This window comes from Neomonachus schauinslandi, chromosome 1 (assembly GCF_002201575.2).
Source record: "Neomonachus schauinslandi chromosome 1, ASM220157v2, whole genome shotgun sequence".
Classification (NCBI taxonomy): Eukaryota; Metazoa; Chordata; class Mammalia; order Carnivora; family Phocidae; genus Neomonachus; species Neomonachus schauinslandi.
The window spans coordinates 192355967-192374834 of record NC_058403.1 but is presented as its reverse complement, the minus strand read 5'-3'; the positions used below and the strand labels follow the sequence as shown (position 1 = coordinate 192374834).

The following is an 18868-nucleotide window of genomic DNA, read 5'->3' as shown; positions in this document are numbered from 1 at the left end:
CTTATTTGGAAATGGGATCTTGGTGGATACAATTTGTTAAGGATCTGGAGATGAGATCGTATTGGATTTTAGGGTAGGCCCTAAATCCGGGGGCAGGTGTCCCTATAAGAAGAGACAAAAGCACACCAAGAGAAAGGCCACGTAAAGAGAGAAGTTGAGATCGGAGCTTTGTGTAGACATGGCAGTGGATGCCAGGGATTGCCAATAACCACAAGAAGGTAGAATAGAACCATGGGACAGTTTCTCCCTTAGAGCCTTCAGAAGGAGCCAGCCCTCTGAAGCCTGATTTCAGACCCCTGGCCTCCAGGAGTGTGAGAGGCAGCACTAAGAAAGTGACTCACCAGCCAGGGCCCTTCTGAGTTCTTTTAGACAGGTTCTCAAGTCCCCTTGATGTGGGGCTGCTTGGGAAGGTGGAAGGCATCAAGGTCAGGAAAGACCGAGAAAGGCTGAGGAACCGTGCTGAATTAGAGACTGAAGAGACCGCACAGCGAACGTTGTGTGTGATCCTGGATCGGTTCCAGGCCCCCACAAAGGACAGCGGTGGGGCTGTTGATGCAGTTTAACTCCGATCTGTTGGGGAGTGCTGGGATTGTCCGTGTGAGTGTTGTGGTTTTGGTTACTGGACTATGGTTAAGTAAGAGGTTAACATTCGGGGAAGCTGGGTGAAGGGTGTATATATATATATTTTTTCCATTTTTGCAACTGCTTTAAAGTCTGAAAAGTCTTTCATAATAAATTTCAAGGAGTGGTACCATGTATAGGAGCAGAGAGGTGAGAAAGAGGTTTGGGGGATGATTTTGGACACAGTAAGGACTGTGAGCTGGCTCCCGTACAGATTTCTTTAGTGAAGACACAGCCATTGTTTCTCAGTACACCCACACTTTTCTTTTTACCCTTGTGAGGAAGGTATAGTTATTGGTTTTAAAGCAAATCCCTCCAAATACTCTGGGTGCTAAGAATGTCACTCATGAAAACAGACTCCTTTACGTCTGTCTCCCCACTTGAAATGGGATGCCATACTGTTATTCCAGAGGAGTGTAATGTGTGTGGCCCAGGAAACGCATATGTGGAACAGAGAGGGAGGGTTTCAGTTGGAAAGGGGTGTGTATAGCACAATCCCATGTTATACGGATAAAACATAGGAACAAGGGAGTACATGGCCTCCTGTAAGGACGCTAACAGTGAATATCAGTAGAACTGGGGTGAATTTCATTTTCTTTTTGGTCATTTGGGGTTTTTTGTTCATTAAGTGAGAAATTATTTTTTTAAGGAAAAAAATAAGACTATTTTTAGAAGGCGATTTCCACTCTCTTCCCCCTAAAAAAGAGCTCTATGTTTGGTCTAAGAGAAAAAAGCCCTAAGTGGAAATTTCTTGCGGAATACATTTATTATTCCACTCTCTCCCCACGTAAGACTGAGGCTGGGGCTCTGTCGCTGTTCTCAGAGGTGGCCCACACGACGGCACGGTCTGTTTTGGTGGTCTAGTTAGAGTCTGAAATATCCAACTGAGGAATAATCTTGGCTCAAGACCTCAAGATTTTTCTTTTCTTTTCTTTCCTTTCTTTCTTTCTTTTTTTTTTTGGAAACGTTGTCTTTATTTTGTTTATCAAAAAGTCTTTCTTTTTGGCACAATTAAATAGATTTTAGAAGTTGCAGTTGTGGGTCCTTAATATATTCATCCCAAGATGCCTTTGTGCATCTGTTATTTATTTCCATATTGTTTTTGCTAATAGTTTTGGAGAGATTTTAAACATTTGAACCTTTTTTTTTTTTCTTGCTTTAAAGACAATGTCTGGAGAAAGTTAAGAACCCAGAAAGTTATTAATTTTTTTCTTTGTACCCCTCAGTGCACTGTAGTCAGCTACTTTCAAGACAAAAGGGCCCATTTTTTTCTTGCCCTTCCTCCCTTTTCTCCTTAAAAAGATTTTGTGTTATTCAAGAGGATTGGATTGGCCCTATGGTATGAATTTGTACTGGTCCCATATGCTAATTAACTATGTCTTATCCCTAACTCAATTGTAAGAGATAAGATCTCCATATATATATATATAAAATATAGTAAATACATAATGTCTTAGAGAACAAATATTGAAAGACTTTAAATTAAATTAAATATGTTTTAAGTAACATGTTTTTTTCATGACTATTTCTACCTTTTACGATGGGCTATGATTTTGGAACAAGCTTTATCATCTTCTTTTCACATCTTTTGTTGTTGTTATTACTGATTCCACCACACAGCAGCCAAGCTGGCCTTCTTTATTTTGACCTGGTAAACTTTGACCTGGCATCGTGGATACCCTTGCTTTGGGACACTCCATGAGTAAGATAGCTTTCCATTCTTACCAACACTTTGTTATATGCTGATCATGGAAATGGTATTGAAATAGCAACACCTTTAAATTTACATGTCCTTTAACTCACATACAAAACAGAACCAAGCTATTTAAAGAGAATCAAGCAGACCAAAGGGTGAAATCATGGTGGATTAAATAAGAAAGTAGAATTGGATTCTAGCTGCAGAGATGGCTTGTCTTATTTCTAGGGAGCTGCTGTAATAAAATTAGTCATCAAATGTGTTAGGACTCCGAGATGTTATTGGAGTTTCAATTTACTCTGTTCTTCTGGCAGTCTAAAATATGTTCCAGACTGCTTAATCAAACTGGTTACATCTTTATTTTAGCATCTTTATTACTAGAAGACCTTCCCAAACAAGTATTTTTACAAATAGGAAAATAATGAAGTTTGGACTACTAAAATTTTTAAAAGATTTTTTAGACTTTGACTTAAAAGCATGCTTTTATGAAAACAATTCCAGCTAAGTATCTGTAAGTTGCTCTGTCCTTGAAGGTTTTGGAGATCAACCTCCATTTCTGAAAGCTTGTCCTTGTCATACATCATTTTTGTTGCAGCTGACTTCTTCCTCTTTTGGTGCAGTTCCTGTTAAATATGTCTGGTCTCATTGGTCTTATCTTAGTAGCAACATTTTCTTCTTTTTCATTGTTATTTGTAGCATGTAATCTGCTGGACTTGTAGCATTGTTTCCCAAGAAATACTTCTTTCTCTATTCTTTGATTTTTTTTTTCTTTGCAAGATCTATCTTTTTTTGCATTAAACTTCCCTTGATAAAGTTCCTTCTGTCTGCCATGCAATTATAGAATGCTCAGCAAACTTCTTATACACCCGTACGGTATGGAAATGCTCCACTTGGGGAATGGTCCTGCCAAATCTAAATTCTTTAAGTGAATTAGTGCTTGGAGAAATACTGAGTCACATGGGGTTTGTGGCTTCTGAGATGATTTTTTGGGTGTTTGTGACCATACTGAAAACTTGGAGGAGTTGTTTATGGTTTATGGCACCCTTATTTTCCTCTTCTTGTCAGTGGCACCCTGAATTTCTTTTAGGGACCCATCCTTTATGGATGCTAGGCTTGAAATTGGACCCGGGGGTTAGCAGGTTTAAACAGGTCAATCAGCATGCCCCATCCCCATCCTGTGCTGACTAGTTCAGGGATGGGTTTACAATGGTCAAAGTCAATAAAAGTAAGGAGACATTTGGAGATCTCACATCCTACCCCTGAGTAAAATGGGAAAAACATGGCTCCAACTGCTACAGCAGTTTTGTGACCCTGTAAGAGGAAAATCTGGAGATGCTGGGACAAAGACTATAGGGGGGAAAGGCCAGGTGTGTGAAAGAAAGGGTCTGAGGATACAGCCAACTCAGTGGGATGCAAGATAGAAAGAAAGACAGTAACCTGGTCCTTGTTGAAACCATTGGCAATCTTGGGATCAGTCTACCCCTTAACTATTCCTACCCCTCATCTTTTTAGTTCTACAGACCAATATCTTTTAAGGTATTTTGAGTAGGCTGTTGGTTCTTTAAATTGAAAAGATTCCCAACTTGAAGAAGTAGAGGGTGCCTTGATTTAATTGCAGTAAAACACTCTTAAGTAATCTCCAGTTAAGCAATGTAGTGGACTAATTAATATTCTTCATTTCTGCTCCCATCAGTTAAGCACTTTGGCTGGTGTCTAGAGTGTGCTGAATGTCCACAGCTAGCAAACTACCCCAGTGCTCAAAAGGCCATGATCCTATATGCAATGATTGGCCAAGTGTTAAAAGTAGGTGTTTGATGTATTATTTTAGAAATGATTTCTTGCTTCTAACCCTTTTTGGGTAACCAATCAACTGTACATCATGATCACATCAGAGATTAAAGCGTGCACACACAAATACATATGCAGTCATTCAGCTCCATTCCCTGTGGAATGGGATGAGTTATAAATGGGGTGCCTGTCCATTTTGGTTTGCCAAGGACAGACCTATTTTATACTGGTTATCTCTATATATTAATAAAAAGGACCCCCTTCTTAAAAGTGATCTGGTTTGGATGATAAATTATATGGTCATCCTAGTTATAATTCACGTAATAGAATTAAGCCTATACCCTGTGATTTTTACATGACAAGGGGGAGGGACAACTTGGGAGTCAGTGAGCACTGGCTACTGAGGGTCCATACACTCAATCATTTGGTCTCAATTAATTGGGCCCAAATGCTATTGTTCAGCAAAAAATAGTTGATGAAAGTATTTGCAGGATGAATGTGACCTGGTGGAAAGATAGCTGGAAGCTTATTGTTAATGGTGCTTGGTCAACATAATTGGCAGTTGGCATTATTCTCAGTGTGTATCACGCTGTTTGGGAGTAGTTTGAACTTCAGTAGTAGAGTCCAGGGGAGTTTACGACCTGCTGATCTTCACATGAAATTGGGCATCAAAAGCAAATTCCTATAATGTTCTAGCCATGTGAACCCAGCCCCCTGGTGCCATATCTATCAAAACCACCTTGGCACGAAATTAGCTTCCTCCCAGGGGCTCTGGGAAGGGGCAGATCTTCCCTGCAGTTTACTAGCAGAGAACATGATCTGCTTCTTGGGGCTTCTCTCTGCACTTTCTCAGGTGACTTCTGACTCCTGCTTACATGCTCTCAGGGTGAAGAACTGGAAATGCCCTTTGTGATGTGACCATGTTTGCCTTTTTATATTCTTGGGTCTGAATGCCTTCAGGAATTTGTCAGTTTCAGAGCAGGGATACATAGAGGATGTATTTATATTTTGTTGAAGAAAAAACACAGTTTTCTTTGTACAAGGAATGGGTGCGTATGTTCCCTGTCATCCCACACACTGTTAAGATGTTTGAGGTGAGTTTCCTGTGTGGGAGGCTGTTGGGGGAGATGGCTGCATTTTCCCAGCCCTCGTAGCTCACGGGCCACACTCATGATGTCATGTGATTCTGCCCAATGCCTGTATGATTCCTTCATGCTTTCCTTTAAATCGACTCTTTATTTCTACCTGAATAAAAATAGCCTCATTCTGAGCAGTGATCTGAGTATCCATTGTTCCATGTTTGGTTAAAGCTTCTCTAACATCATGAAATACATAACTACTAAAGTCTTTACGAGTTTCTTTGTGTTCTACCCGAAAGCACTTGCCTAGATTAGGCTGTGGTGTGTGTGCTGGCAGGGCATAAATCCCTTTCCAACCACGGTTCCAGGAGGAGGAGAGCACACCCAGATCTCTGGCAGCAGCAGTCCATTTGAAAAGGTGTGCTGCTCTCCTCGGAATTTAAAAGCAAATGATGACACAAATGATTCTATTACTAAACCTGGTCCTTCGGATCCCCAAACCCAGGCTGTTTATTAGACACCACCCCCTTCCTCACCCCAGGTCTTCCAGTTACCAAAACCAAGACTCCCAGGCCTCTCAAAAGATGACTAGAGATCCTGGTACAGGGCAGAGACTATGTCTGCGCCTCCCTCCCTGTGACCATCTCCCTCCCCCTCCCCACCACCACTGTGTCCCTGTGAAATCAGTAATAGGGTGGGTGTGGGGAAGACTTGCAACGGGAATGGCACAAAGGCCTTCCTTGGTCCTTCATCAAGGCTCAGCTCGGATCCCCCTTCTGTTGGCCCTGGCCCTCCATCTGACCCGTCTTTCCTTCTTCCTCACTCACAACTCACCTTTCATCCCTATGCACCCCATCTTTCTTACCCACAGCTAGTTTTTCAGGCTGCTACCACTGTAACAGCTCTTAAAGGCAGTGCAGTGCAGAATTCCTTACCATGCCCCTGCCCTGGTGGGTACCCCGCCCCAAGCCAGACTCAAGGCTGCATGTTGTCTCTTCAGTATAAAGCTCAGAGCAGAGACAGGAGAGCCTGCTCTTGGTCTCTGTGTGTTGAAAACAAACACCAAGTGATTCCCCTTTGTAAATGTCGGGAATCCCCTTATCTCCCTGTGGGATTTCTCCTTCTCTCCCCTTATCTCCCTGTGGGATTTCTGGGCCTACTGCAGGAGGGATGTGTGAGTCTTCCACCCCACTGCCTTCCCCTCTGCTCCCTCTGCTTCCCTGCTCGCGTGCATCCCTCCTTTTTCCAGCCTGCAGCTCTGTGTCGGCACCAGCAATATCCCTGACAGCTCCTTAATTGCTACACGCTTTTGTGTGTTTCCCTGGCAATTATATTTCAGACCCTGTCAGGGTACCTGCTAGCCTCGGGGTTCTGTTTATATTAAATATCAATAAAAAGCTGATAGCATCAGTGCAGATGGCAGGCTCACAAAATCATATTTTACTGGGAGCCAGGCCTGTCCAGAAGATGGAAGGAAGGAATGTTTAAATTTCTTTCTCTCTTCCAAAAGGTTGAAACGAGAGGAGACTTTCTGCATGACTATCAGGGATGGGTTCTTACTGAATGATGGCAGCTCTATATTCTCTAGCTGGGTGTTGTCCTTTATTGCGTGTGACTTGTCATAATATCTGTTTTCTCCAGAATTGTTTCTTTATGTCCCCGGAACATAGGATAAGGCTTCAAATACCCCCGATATTTTTAAGGGCTGATTGATGAAACGGGTAAGATTTTATTTGGCTTTATTTTGAAGAGGAGTGGCTTTGGGGTGGAGGCTCCGAGTCCCACATCCCCTGCCCCACCCTCCCCTAAGCAACACCTTAGTCCCTCCCCCGCTGTGTTGCCTCATCTTTTGGAAACAGTACGGGCCCTCCCAGGAGCTGTGACTGTGCTGGACAGTGAGGGTGTGGGACAGTTCGCACCTGTGGACGCTTAGCAGCATCCAGGAGGAAAGCCTCACTGAAGGTTTGCAATACTCCAACGTGGGTGGTCCAGGGATTCCTGTTCTTACGGTTGCCCTTCTGTCATGCTGCTTAAGCACAGCTTCCATCAGTTAGAGGCGTCCTGCAAGGCTGTCCGGCAGGGATGTACATGCTGAGGACTTTTACAACAGAAAAATTGGTGTTAGCAAATCTGTGACAGTCTGGCTATTTGGGGACCCGCTTTTCCTCCTTGCCGTCAATAGAGGTTCCCGTGTGTGCGTGATCTAAGGAGCATGCCAGCCCCCCTTGGGTTCACTCCCTCTTGCTGCAGTGCTCAGGAGGACTGTTGTCCAGGCCCCATGCTGTCTGTCAGCCACTCCCCGCATGGATCCTGGGACGATGAAGAGGAGGGCTCCTGCCGTGGCGGTCAGAGCGTACAACCTGGCCCCTCCCTTGTTTGCTGAGCTCGTCCTCGTTCAATACCACCAGCTTTCTCCTGCTGCCATCCTAGTGCAGGCCCCATTATGACCCCCCTTGAATGACAGCAGGAGCCTCTACACACTCCCTCCACCCTCGCCCACCTGCCCCTGCTTGGTTGCTCTCCAAATGGCAAGGGTATTACCGCCCTCCCTTCAAACCCTCCAGGGACCTCCACCGTTCTTGAGAGTGACAGCAGACGGCAGACCAGGGTCTTCAGGGCCCTGCTGGGTCCCCTAGCCCTGACTCCTCCCACCCGTTGTGGGTATTTAAACTTGCAGTTGACAATCCCAGCAGCACCTTGCCCCCTCCCCCGAAAGCCCATTCATTCTGAAGATTCCATCTCCCTCAAATCTGTGCTAGCAGGACCTTCCCTAAGAGCATGTTTCCTTACATTGGGTTTTGCCCCTTCTTGTACTAATCATGGCTGTAATTTCATCCATAATGAGATAATTATTGGGTTCTCTGCTTCCCCCACTGGTCTATATGCTTTATTGGGTTAAAGGCCATGTCTGGTTTTGCCCACTGCTTTATCCCCAAATCCTCACATAGTATCTGGAAGTCAGCAAATATTTTCTGAATGAATGAATGAATGCATACTATACCTAGTACATGATTTATACCCTTTAACCAGCTTGTCCAATGGTAGTAGAATTAGCTACTACAAGTGGAATAATTAAAAGACAAGAAAGGAGAAGCCTCAGTGAGCTTGGCCAGGGTGCAGATGTGGGTGGATGCTGGAGACTGGACAGGAAGTGGATTTGAAAAGGGATCCTGGGCCAGAACAGAATGTCTTGGGGCACCAGGCTGTGGGGTACAGTCTCTGTGTGATGGGTTAGCAGGAGCTACTGATGCTTCCAGAGCAGGCTGAGTGGTCTGGCCATGTTATGTGGCACAGATTTTTGAGCAGGATGCTAAGTTCCAGAGAACTGTGAGGGTCTTGCAAGGCTGGTATTGTTCTAGGGTGGCTCTGTGCTGACCCCATCTCGGAACCTGTCAACCATGAGACCTGTTCCCTTTCCAATGAGAGCAAATCCTCAGGAAGGAATGAGGCTCTGGTTCTTCAGCTTTTTGTTAGAGACCTGAGGGGAGACTCAGTTTGTGGGAAAATAATCTCTTACACCCCCGTCAAATGAGCGGTTTTAAATTAGTGAACACCAGCTTAACTGCAATTTATAAAAAACACTGTTTTAGAATCAGAAGTCCCTTGAGATGTGCTTATCTTCACTCTACAGTGTCTTGTAAATGTCCCCTCTGTGAGCAGACCCCAAATCCAAATGCTGATGGTGATGAAAGAAAGACCCTTACTGGTAGCTGGGCAGCAGAGAACCCAAGGTGGATGCTTTAGGGTACTCTTGCAGAGGGCTCTCTATTGGTCCCCAGCACTACCTTATCTTCATTCACCATGTCCTCTTCAGCTCAGGCACAGGTCCTGAGCATGAGGTGCAAAGATGCTATGTCTGGACCCAAAGACCCTCTGATCCCAGCCACTTTCTCCAGGGACCGCCCACTTCATTCATTTGCTGGGGACAGGCCGCTGCGGTGAGCCACATGTTACCTGATGTCTAGACCACGGGTCCTGTGCCTCCCCTTTCTCCCACCCTCTACTTACTGTCTGGGAGGCAGTAAATGAAGTTCAAGGCCTCTGCTCAAGTCTTCTTTCATCTCACAGTTTAGACAAGGAACTTAGCTAATCTCTCCCTTGGGCAAGGCGATGTACTGGGGAAACGGACTTGGGTGCTCTGAGAGTCGGTCAGTTTCCACATGTGGAAAATGGGGTGGGAAGAGTAATTTGTGGCTGTTCTGCCTGGGACATGGCACATCGCAAATGTTCCAGAAGTGGCAACCTCTGCTGCTGTCCTCATCATCGTGATATTTTTATTTCTATTATATAATTATATAATTTTCCTCTTCTCCAACAAAGACTTGGGAATGGTTTGTTCCCGAAGGATAAGGAGTGACAAGGAGGAAAGAATGCAAGTTTCACCACAAAATTTAAAGTATGTTAAAAGAGGAGGGCTATTTAAGTTGATAGATCTAAGGCAAAACAAACAAAATCAAGCAAACAAGGGGAGTCACTGACATGAAATCCCCCTGGGGAATTAACCCTGACATCTAGCTCCCAGAGACAACAGTCTGAGGGAGTCTAGAGCACCTTCTGGGATTTGCCAGAGTGGTAGGTGTGTTTCCCATTCCTTTTGCTTTCCAGACCCATGCAGAGTGCTTTAGCATCAGACCATGAACCCTCCTCATCCCTTTGGTTTCAGAACTTCTGGAAATTGGCTCCAGGTTTGTGAAAAGCAACCTGCATTTAATATTTAGCACATCACTGAGTTTAGTAGAAGGGGAAATGTTTGGCAAATAAATCTATTTTATAATTCAACACACATTAATGGCTATTTTCCAATACATATAAGTGCTTGATAATTAGCATCAAAACTAGTCATTATTTAATCTATGATCTATTTAGAATGAATGCGAGAGATGCCGTTTCCTTGCTGAAATGGGAGACATGAAGACTGTCCAGCCATTCTCCTCTGGTATGTGGTCCAATGTGCAGCACTGAGCAAAGCTCCTATGTGGGCTCAGTACACCCAGCCCTCCCTGTGCCTGTTGTAATTTCACGTCCAGGAGACACACATCTTGTAAGACCTTTAGGAAAGCCTGAAACCCTTCCTCCAGCTTGGTCTAGACAGGAAATAACCCCCTTTACAAGCACCACCTTTAGAAACCCCATTGAACATGAATTCAGACCCTTCAAACAATGGTTTTCGGGTTAACAGTAGTTTGTAATTCTATATTAGCCTGTAATTATTCATGGACACTCAAATTCACTAGAAATGGACTTGTGTTTTGTGGTAGAAAATGTCAAGTTTAAATTAATAACAGTGCTGCTCATTCACTGGAGAATAAATGATATTGAGAAAAAAGATGGCATGCATATCCAGGGACTTTGAGGTCTAGAGAGGAGACTCAAGTGCTAAGGCATCTGTAAAGATCCTGATTGCTCGATGGAAGTAGGCTATGACAGCTGTAGATTTCAGAAGATAAGAAATTTGCTTTTTGAACCATGAATAAAAGTGTGGTGGGCCTGGGCACTGGCAGAGCACAGATTATGTCTGCCAGAAAACGTATGCCTGGCAGGAAACTGTCCATCTGCTAAGACCTTCACTGTGACCTGCCCATCTTGCCAGCCCCACTTGGAATGTTGTCCCCTTGCTTATGGGGCCCCAGGGACACTCACTGCCTTGCTGGTCCCCAGGACCCAGATTTCTTCCTGCCTCAGGGCCTTTGCACTTGTTACTCTGCCTTGAAGCTTTTGCCGGCCAACGTGTTTTTGAGCTGACATCTTCTCAGCATTTGGGTCTGTCCTCAAAGTGGTCATCTTGGACCACCCAATTAGAGTAACTCCCTTTTCCCCTTCCCACACGTGGGGACTCTCAGCCTCCTGTCCCTTTTTATTTTCTTCATCACACTCATTTCTATCTGGAGTCCTCGTTTACTTGCCCATTGTCACCCTCCTCAGACTGAAATGTCAGCGTCATGGTCTGTCTGGTTCACTGCTGAATGCCTGATGTAGTAGGTGCTCAGTAAATGTTTGTTGAATGAACAAATGAATGCCAGAGTCATCAAGAGCGTCTTGTCCTGGTAATTGGAGAAAGGGAGGAAGAGGTTTAGGTAAAGGCTCACCTGGATAGCCCTAGGACAGCTGAACTGCCCTGGGTGGGGAGTTGGGGACTCACCCCAGAGCTGTGACTGGTGATGTACCTGTGGACGGTAATGGAGCCCTCCCCCTGCTGAGCACCTTCTGTACCTTGTCTCAGAAGCCTTTGAGCAAGAGCTGCTCTGATTCTCCTTCTACCAATAAAGACACTGGGGCTCAGGGAAGGTAAGTCACAAGCCCAAGGCCACTAACTAACAGGTGCCAAGCGAGGTCTCATATCCAAGACTCCAACTCCAAAGCCTGCATTTCAGACTGGTGTGCTGCACTATTAGGGTGCTGCCCAGGGATTCTTGCTGCAGAGAACAGGGATAGAAGAAGTGGAAACTCTTCCTGGGACCTTATTTATATATTTGCTCATGCATGGCATAAATAATGGCCATGTTTATGGACCATTTTGGATGTGCCAATTGCTGTGCTAAGTGCTTTACATCCATTAATTTGCTTGAACCCAAAGGGCTGATTGACTCAGGAGGATGGACCTTCGGATGACAAAGGGGGCTACTCATTCAAAGATACAGAACTGAATTGGAAGGGTGTGTGAGTGTGCAGAGAGAACATCAGCCTTCTATAACATCAGACAACCCCCATGTAGCGAAGTGCAAACTTGTTGGAGGATGGGGAAACGCAGATGAGAGCAGTTCTTTGGGTGGAAATAAAATAAGGGAACTATAAATGTGATTTTTGATGGGTTATAGGATGCATCATAAAGGCAAAGCAGGGATGTGTGAGCCGCTTTTCAGATACAAATTGCAAATAGATCACAAAGTGGGTGTGGGACTCTTACTTTCTAAACATCTGCTAGTAGTCTGTTCTACTAAAAGCTGAACATCTGATAAATTTCTGACTGGCATCAGAGGTAATTTAATCTCTCAGGAGGTAGAGGAAGCAGGAAGCAGAACTGCAATTCCTGAACTTCATATTGACCACTATGAATAATAATTTGGTGCTGAATGGACAGGGATGTTGGAGAAAATGGCCGTGTTGCATGGAGTTCACTTTATTGAGCAGGAAACGGTGGGCATTGACATACACTAGGCATTAAGGGAAATGATTTCAACCCAAATTAGAGCATTATAGCAGGACCCATTGACAGATTGGGAAGAGGCAGAGATTGGGAAGAATGGTAAGCTCATAAAATTACAACGCAGACATAAGAATCTGAATTGTTTCCATTAAAAGGCCTTTAAACATCCTTCACTAGGAAAAAGGCCTACACTCACTAAACTCAGATTTTAAAAAGAATACATACAAATCACAAAATATGGATACATTGTATAGTATAATTAAGGGAGTATGAATACATGTAGTGGGTCTAATGGTGGCCCCAGAAGATATGCCCAACTCCTAACCTCCAGTACATCCTGCAAATGTGACTTTATTTGGACATAGGGTCTTGCAGATATAATTAAGTTAAAGATTTTGAGATGAGATCATCTTGAATTTAGGGTGAACCCCAAATACAGTGACTGGTTTCCTTAAAGAAAAGGAGATATGACACACAGGTACACAGAGGGAAGGCCCTGTGTAGACGGAGGAAGAAATTGGGCCAATTGTGTCTCCAAGGCAAGAAACACTAATGTTGCTGGTGACCATCAGAGGCCAGGAGAGAGGCTTGGAACAGAATCTCCTTCAGATCCTGCAGAAGGAACCCATCTTGCCAATACCTTGATTTTGGACTTCTGGCCTCCTGAATAAACTTCTGTTGTTTTAAGTCACCCAGTTTGTGGTAATTTGTGGTAGCAGCCACAGGAAGCTAATACACTACATTAGCCCCCTAGGAAGATTCGGGGTGGGAGTGGAGCCAAAGCTCAGATTAATCTAAGACTCCTGAAGAACCCCAAATTAGGCAGCGGGGGGAGGGGGCCTCTTCAACAAAGTTTGAAACAAAACACAATCAAAGAAAAAGGGAAACTTACTGCTTAGGAGGATGCTGTTGTTTTTGCAGGTGACCTTAAGACTTTTGCAGGTGACCTCTGCTCAGCAGCCATAGAGGAAACATGAAGCCGGGGTGCTGGTCCACAATGTCATGTTCACCTCCCCCTCAGTGGAGAGTGGAAGGAACTGGGGACCTGGCTACAGGGGGTGTGATGCGAGGCACTGAGCCTTTGGGCTATTTCATTTCTGCTCTCTGTCAACCATGTTGGGAAAATGATTTTTAACTTTTTTTTTAACCCAGATATTTAGATGAAGTCCTCATTTTATAACGTTATCATTTTCCTGTTTCTTTTTTTCATCTTTCTCTCTTTTTAAAGATTTATTTATTTCCTTTAGAGAGAGAGAGAGCAGAGGGAGAAGCAGAGGGAGAGAGAGAGAGAATCTCAAGCACACTGCCCGCTGAGCACAGAGCCTTCTGTGAGGGGCTCGATCTCAGGACCCTAAGATCATGATCTGAGCTGAAATCAGGAGTCGGCCACTCAACTGACTGGGCCACCCAGACTCTCCTCTTTTTTTCATCTCTTAGATGACGAATTATGGACAGCAATTCAAGATTTTCCATTCTATGAAAATTGCTTGCTAAGCAAAATTGTGAAATCAACACACTGTGATTACTTTATGAGCCAGAGGACGTGTTATCTCAAATATCTGATCAAACAGGTGTGTGTAACACAGCCCTCATTTTAACTAGACCATATTTTTAGCGATTCTACTTCCCTTGTTCACCATGCCCTGGGAAGATCAAAGCCCCCTTTTTTAAAAGAGGCATAATTTCAGAGTGAGATTTAGTGTCCAAACGCTTGGTGAAATAATCCTCTGACCGTCACCACTCCTTTTGCATTTCTGAAGGTGCTCACAGTCCCCCAAGGGGGCAATCTTAGGTTTCTAGGACCACCTGAAGGCATGGGTAGCCTTTTACTACCCCCAAAGAAACCACAGTCAAGAAAAACAATTCTCTAACTGGAAACCATTTGACTCCTTAACATGTCGAGACAGTGAGTGAGCAAAATGGAATTTTTGCTTCTAATTGTGGAAAGTTTTTATATGATGGCAACATAATTGAGGCCACTGATGGAGGAGGCAAGAGCCATGGAGTTTTCAGTGTCATTATTGTATTTACCTCTTTGTGGATTAATTTAAGTGGCTTTTGTAGCAAGGAGTGAATCACAGTAATTATTGTCAAGCTTGCACGGGAACAATAAAGGGTTCCATTTTCCAGGATTGTGAGGATAAAGTCTTTCTCAAAATTACTTTGTGGTAAAAGGTTGAATTGGTCATTTTCACTCTCCCAGCCTATGATGTGGTTTATTATAGTTTATAAGAGTTTGAGCACTTACCCTTGAGATGAAAGTCAGAATCCCACTTGTCTATGGAATCTGGGTAAGTGATTTGAAAGAATAGGCAGGCTAGAAGTAAGACAATACAAGATGCCATGTCTGTCCACTGGGTCAGGCGCCATTTTGTGGGCTCTGTCTCATGCCTCTTCTGATGAGCATCTTGGGGCAGCAGGCTGGCAGTGGGCAGGCCATGTGGAGGAGGGATGGGGTGCAGTGGTGCCAACAGTGAGTTTCCTTATCACGATACCTAATGTACATGAACATTTCTAGCATTATTTTGCTCATTGGTTTACTATGCCACTTGAGGACTGGCAAACAACCTTTGTTTTTATTCATTCACCCATCCATCCATCTCTTCATGCATCCATAAATGGTTGGAATTTCTGCCATGTCCTGGTCAAAGGGGGTATAGCGGAAGACCAAGGGAATTGGTTCCTGCCCTCCCAGAGCTCACCATCTATTGAACAAAAGAAGTAGAGAGATGCAGTTATGTAACTCCAATTTACTTACTTATTTTTTTACAAGCAAACTTTGAAGTCAGAGGTAGAGAGAATTGGAATGGGACAGTATTGGCTGAGGTCATTGCAATGAGAGAAAACACATTTTTCCTGTTTTTAATGCTGGGTTCTGACTCAGGAGAGGAAAAGGTGGAAAATAACACTAAGAAGGTCTCTCTTTGCTTTCTCAAGAACTCTGTGCTGTGCAAGGTTGAAAGTTACAAATACAGGGATGTGTCTTTCAAGTAAGGAGTCCTCAATAAAGGCTCCTGGGTGGCTGTGGGGACTTGGGCAGGATGAGGAAGCCTGATGTATGGAATTCCCAGGAGCTAAACATTTGGAGAGCTATAACTTTCTTCACAGCTTCCCGCAAGGTGAACATCATGCTGCTATCTGCCAGTTCTGAGGGATGCCCGCCGGGGTTCTCTCTCACTTTGGTTTGTAACATTCCTCTTCCCTTTCTTTTCAGACCCAGCAATCGTCAATGGGGTTTATTGGTCCGAATCCCTAAACAAAGTTTTTGTCGATAACTTTGATCGAGACCCCTCTCTCATATGGCAGTACTTTGGAAGTGCGAAGGGATTTTTTAGGCAGTATCCAGGTGAGTATCCCTGCCTTGAGAATTATGATTGAGATTAATGATCCTGTGATATTTTTCTTTTGTGTTCAGGGTTAAATTTTTTTCCCCCCCTCCTATTAGGAGAAAATGAACGATTAAATTCAAATCAGTTAAATCTCTTGTCAGATAGACATGGGAGCATGGCATCTGCACGCACGCACATGTGTGTACATGTGTGTGAGACATGCACACACAGGCATTTAGATCTGCATAGGTTTCCACGGCTTAATAGAGCAGTTTATAGAGCTGCCACCAAAAGTGAGGAACTGGAGTGTGAGACATACCAAATTTGATCTTTCTGGACAAGAGTTTGTTTTTATTACTATTGACTACTACAATTCTTATCGTTGTTGTTATTACCGTGGAAAAGAACGAGTCATCATTGGGCTGAATTAAATTCTGACCGAAGGTGTAAGAAGTGGAAAATTTGAACTTAGGTTTCCCCACTCCAGAGCTGACCGCCCTCGGGGGAAGAGCTTTGCAATGGCCAAAGCACCACTGAGGTCAGCAACTCATCCTTAGGGCCACCAATCGCACCCTCAAATGGGTATGTTTGTCAGTTTGTTCATCATACCTTTGGAGCAGGTGTTCCTTCTGAGGCCTCCTGAGCCCTCTGCTTTGCAATAAGAATTTAATTCTGGCTTGGTTTGAATTTTAATTAAGAAGGGAAGTTTTAATTTTGCTCACAAGTTGTGAAAACAGGACTCGAGGCTACAATTGTGCCAACATCACAGCTGCAGAAATTAACAAGCTCAACCTAAAAGAAGGAAAAAAACGCCCTGCATAATCTTGGAGCAATTAAGTGGAGTCTTTTGTTTTCATTAAGTAAGACTAGGCACCTGATGTCTTCCCACTTTGAGGCACAGAGACCGTCAGCCTCCGCCTCGAGGAGCCGTTTGCCCTGCACACAGCATCTGTCCCCTGAGACTTGCCTGCCAAGTGTCTGCTTTGCCAGATTATTCAACATTTCCCAAGAGCCGTGTTCAGCAGGGCATGCATGGTTCCTCCTGGAGCTCACGGATATGTAAACAATAAGCATCCTAGTAAAGACAATGTTATAATAAACAGTGGCCTATTAAAGTTCCAGTGTCACCAAATTGCAATCTGCTTTGATACCCTCCACAGAGAGTAAATTTAATGCAGATGTTGCTGCAAATCAAGTGTGGTGGGGGGCTGATCCATTGAGGAAGCCACAGGGAACTCTTACCATCTTACCATGTGGCATTTGATTCAAGGTGGAGCCGATAAGAAGAAACCACAGATCATTTGTTGTCTCCGCCAGCAGGAAGTCCTCCAACTATGGTCATGAGGAAATTTGAAAACAATGAAAATAAGAAGGTGCATTAGTCATCTCAGGCTGCCGTAACAAAATACCACAGACTGGGTGGTTTAAACAACAGATACTCATTTCTCATAGTTCTGGGGGCTGGGAAGCCTGAGCTCAGGGTGTTGGCAGATTTGGTTCTTGGTGAGAGCCCTCTTTCTGGCTTTCAGATGGCCACCTTCTCCCTGTCTCCCCACGTGGTAAAGAGTGGAAGCTCAGGTATTTCTTACTCTTCGTAGAAGGGCACTAATCCCACGGGGGCTCCATCCTCATGACCTCATCTAAACCTCATTATCTCCCAAAGGCCCCACCTCTTCACACTATCACACAGGGTAATGTTAGTCTTCAACCTATGAATTTTTGGGGGCATGGGGGGGGCAACTTCACTCCATAACAAAAAGGAATCCTCATGAAGGTTGTATGTAATAGGGGAGACTGATTTAATTTACATACAAGGTTTTTATCAGTCAGAACAAGGTGGACTGAGAAATGCTTACCATTTTTATGACATTTGTGGCAGAATTTTGACTTTATAAAATTCCTGCATCTTTTCTGTGTTAATAAAGACATGAATCACAGTCCTCCTAAGGGGTTTCACTGCCCTGAGAATGCCCTGTGCTCACTCAGTGCTTGGTTCTGAACAGAGAGCAGCACACCTCTTGTCTCTTGGACATAAAATGATCATTAGAAGAGTGATCCATGGACATTTTTTGCTAGGATTTCTTATTTTCAGGATACTTCTTTCCATGTTTAGAGTGGTATAATAGTGTGAATCAGTGGTAAGTGTGCATGTCCTTAAACAGAAAGGATAGTTCTTCAATCTTATGTAAGTGTGTCTGAGTTCTTAGTTTGTTCCAAGCACTATGTGAGGTCCAGAAGAGAAAATGGTGAACTTAACAGATAAGGTCTCTGCCCTCATGCAGCTCCTGCTTTGGGGAAATGCATTCCTTAGGGATTTGGGTTTCAAGTGACAGAAACCCCATTCCAGCTAGCTCCAGCAAGGAATGCATTTATTGGCTCATGTAACTTGAAATCTAGGGAATGTGTTGTTCTGAGACACAGCTGGGTCCCAGTATTCAGCATTGTCGTTTGGATTATGAATCTTTCCTTTCCCCTTTCAACACCACCTTTCTCTGTTCTGACCATGTTTCACTGGCAGGTGATCCCCTAGTGATGGGGAACATGGCTGTGTACTTGCAGGATTATTTTTCAATTATGGTCGCAGAGGAAGAGAGAGAATCTGTCCCAATGGCTTAGATGAAAGTCCCAGGATTAGTTTGGTCTGGGTCATATGCCCCCACATCCTTAAGCGAGGGAGCCTGGACAGTGGGAAGCCTAGCCATCTGAAACCATGGGGATTGGTCAGGATTACTATGGCCTTGTCTGGAGGGGATCCTAAAGGAAGGAACAAGGACCACCAGGGAGACAGAGACAGGTGAACAGGTCATGATGGTACAGTATGTTTCATGCTAAGATTGGGGAAATAGAAGATGCTAGGCGATCACTAAGAAGGAGCACAATGTCAGCTTCTGGGAATTTTAGTAAACATCAGCTTAGTAGCATACCTGTCATGGTGCTTTCTCTTTCTGTATAGATTTACCTAGGCCTCCACAAGCTCACCGTAGGTCCTGGGGGCATGTGGCAACACTTCCACGTGCTGTCTTTTGGATGAGGTAGTGTTCTATGTCTACAATGTCTGATATGGTAACCACAGGCCACATGTGCCTATTGAGCATGTGAGATGTGCCTGATGAGACTGAGGAACTAAAATGTGAATTTTATTTAAATTGAGTTAATTTTTTTTTTTGCTGGTATTTTTTTTTATTCTTATGTTAATCCCCATACATTACAT

At 44.0% G+C, this 18868-nt stretch overlaps 1 protein-coding gene across 1 annotated transcript in view; it reads left to right on the top strand.

Moving 5' to 3' along the window:
• Positions 1 to 18868, top strand: part of CACNA2D3 (calcium voltage-gated channel auxiliary subunit alpha2delta 3) — an 856949-nt gene that overhangs the window by 359126 nt on the left and 478955 nt on the right. Inside the window, exon 6 of the mRNA XM_021694907.1 lies at positions 15543 to 15674. Within this exon, the coding sequence (XP_021550582.1) occupies positions 15543 to 15674 (132 nt within the window). The remainder of the gene's footprint in view (positions 1 to 15542; positions 15675 to 18868) is intronic.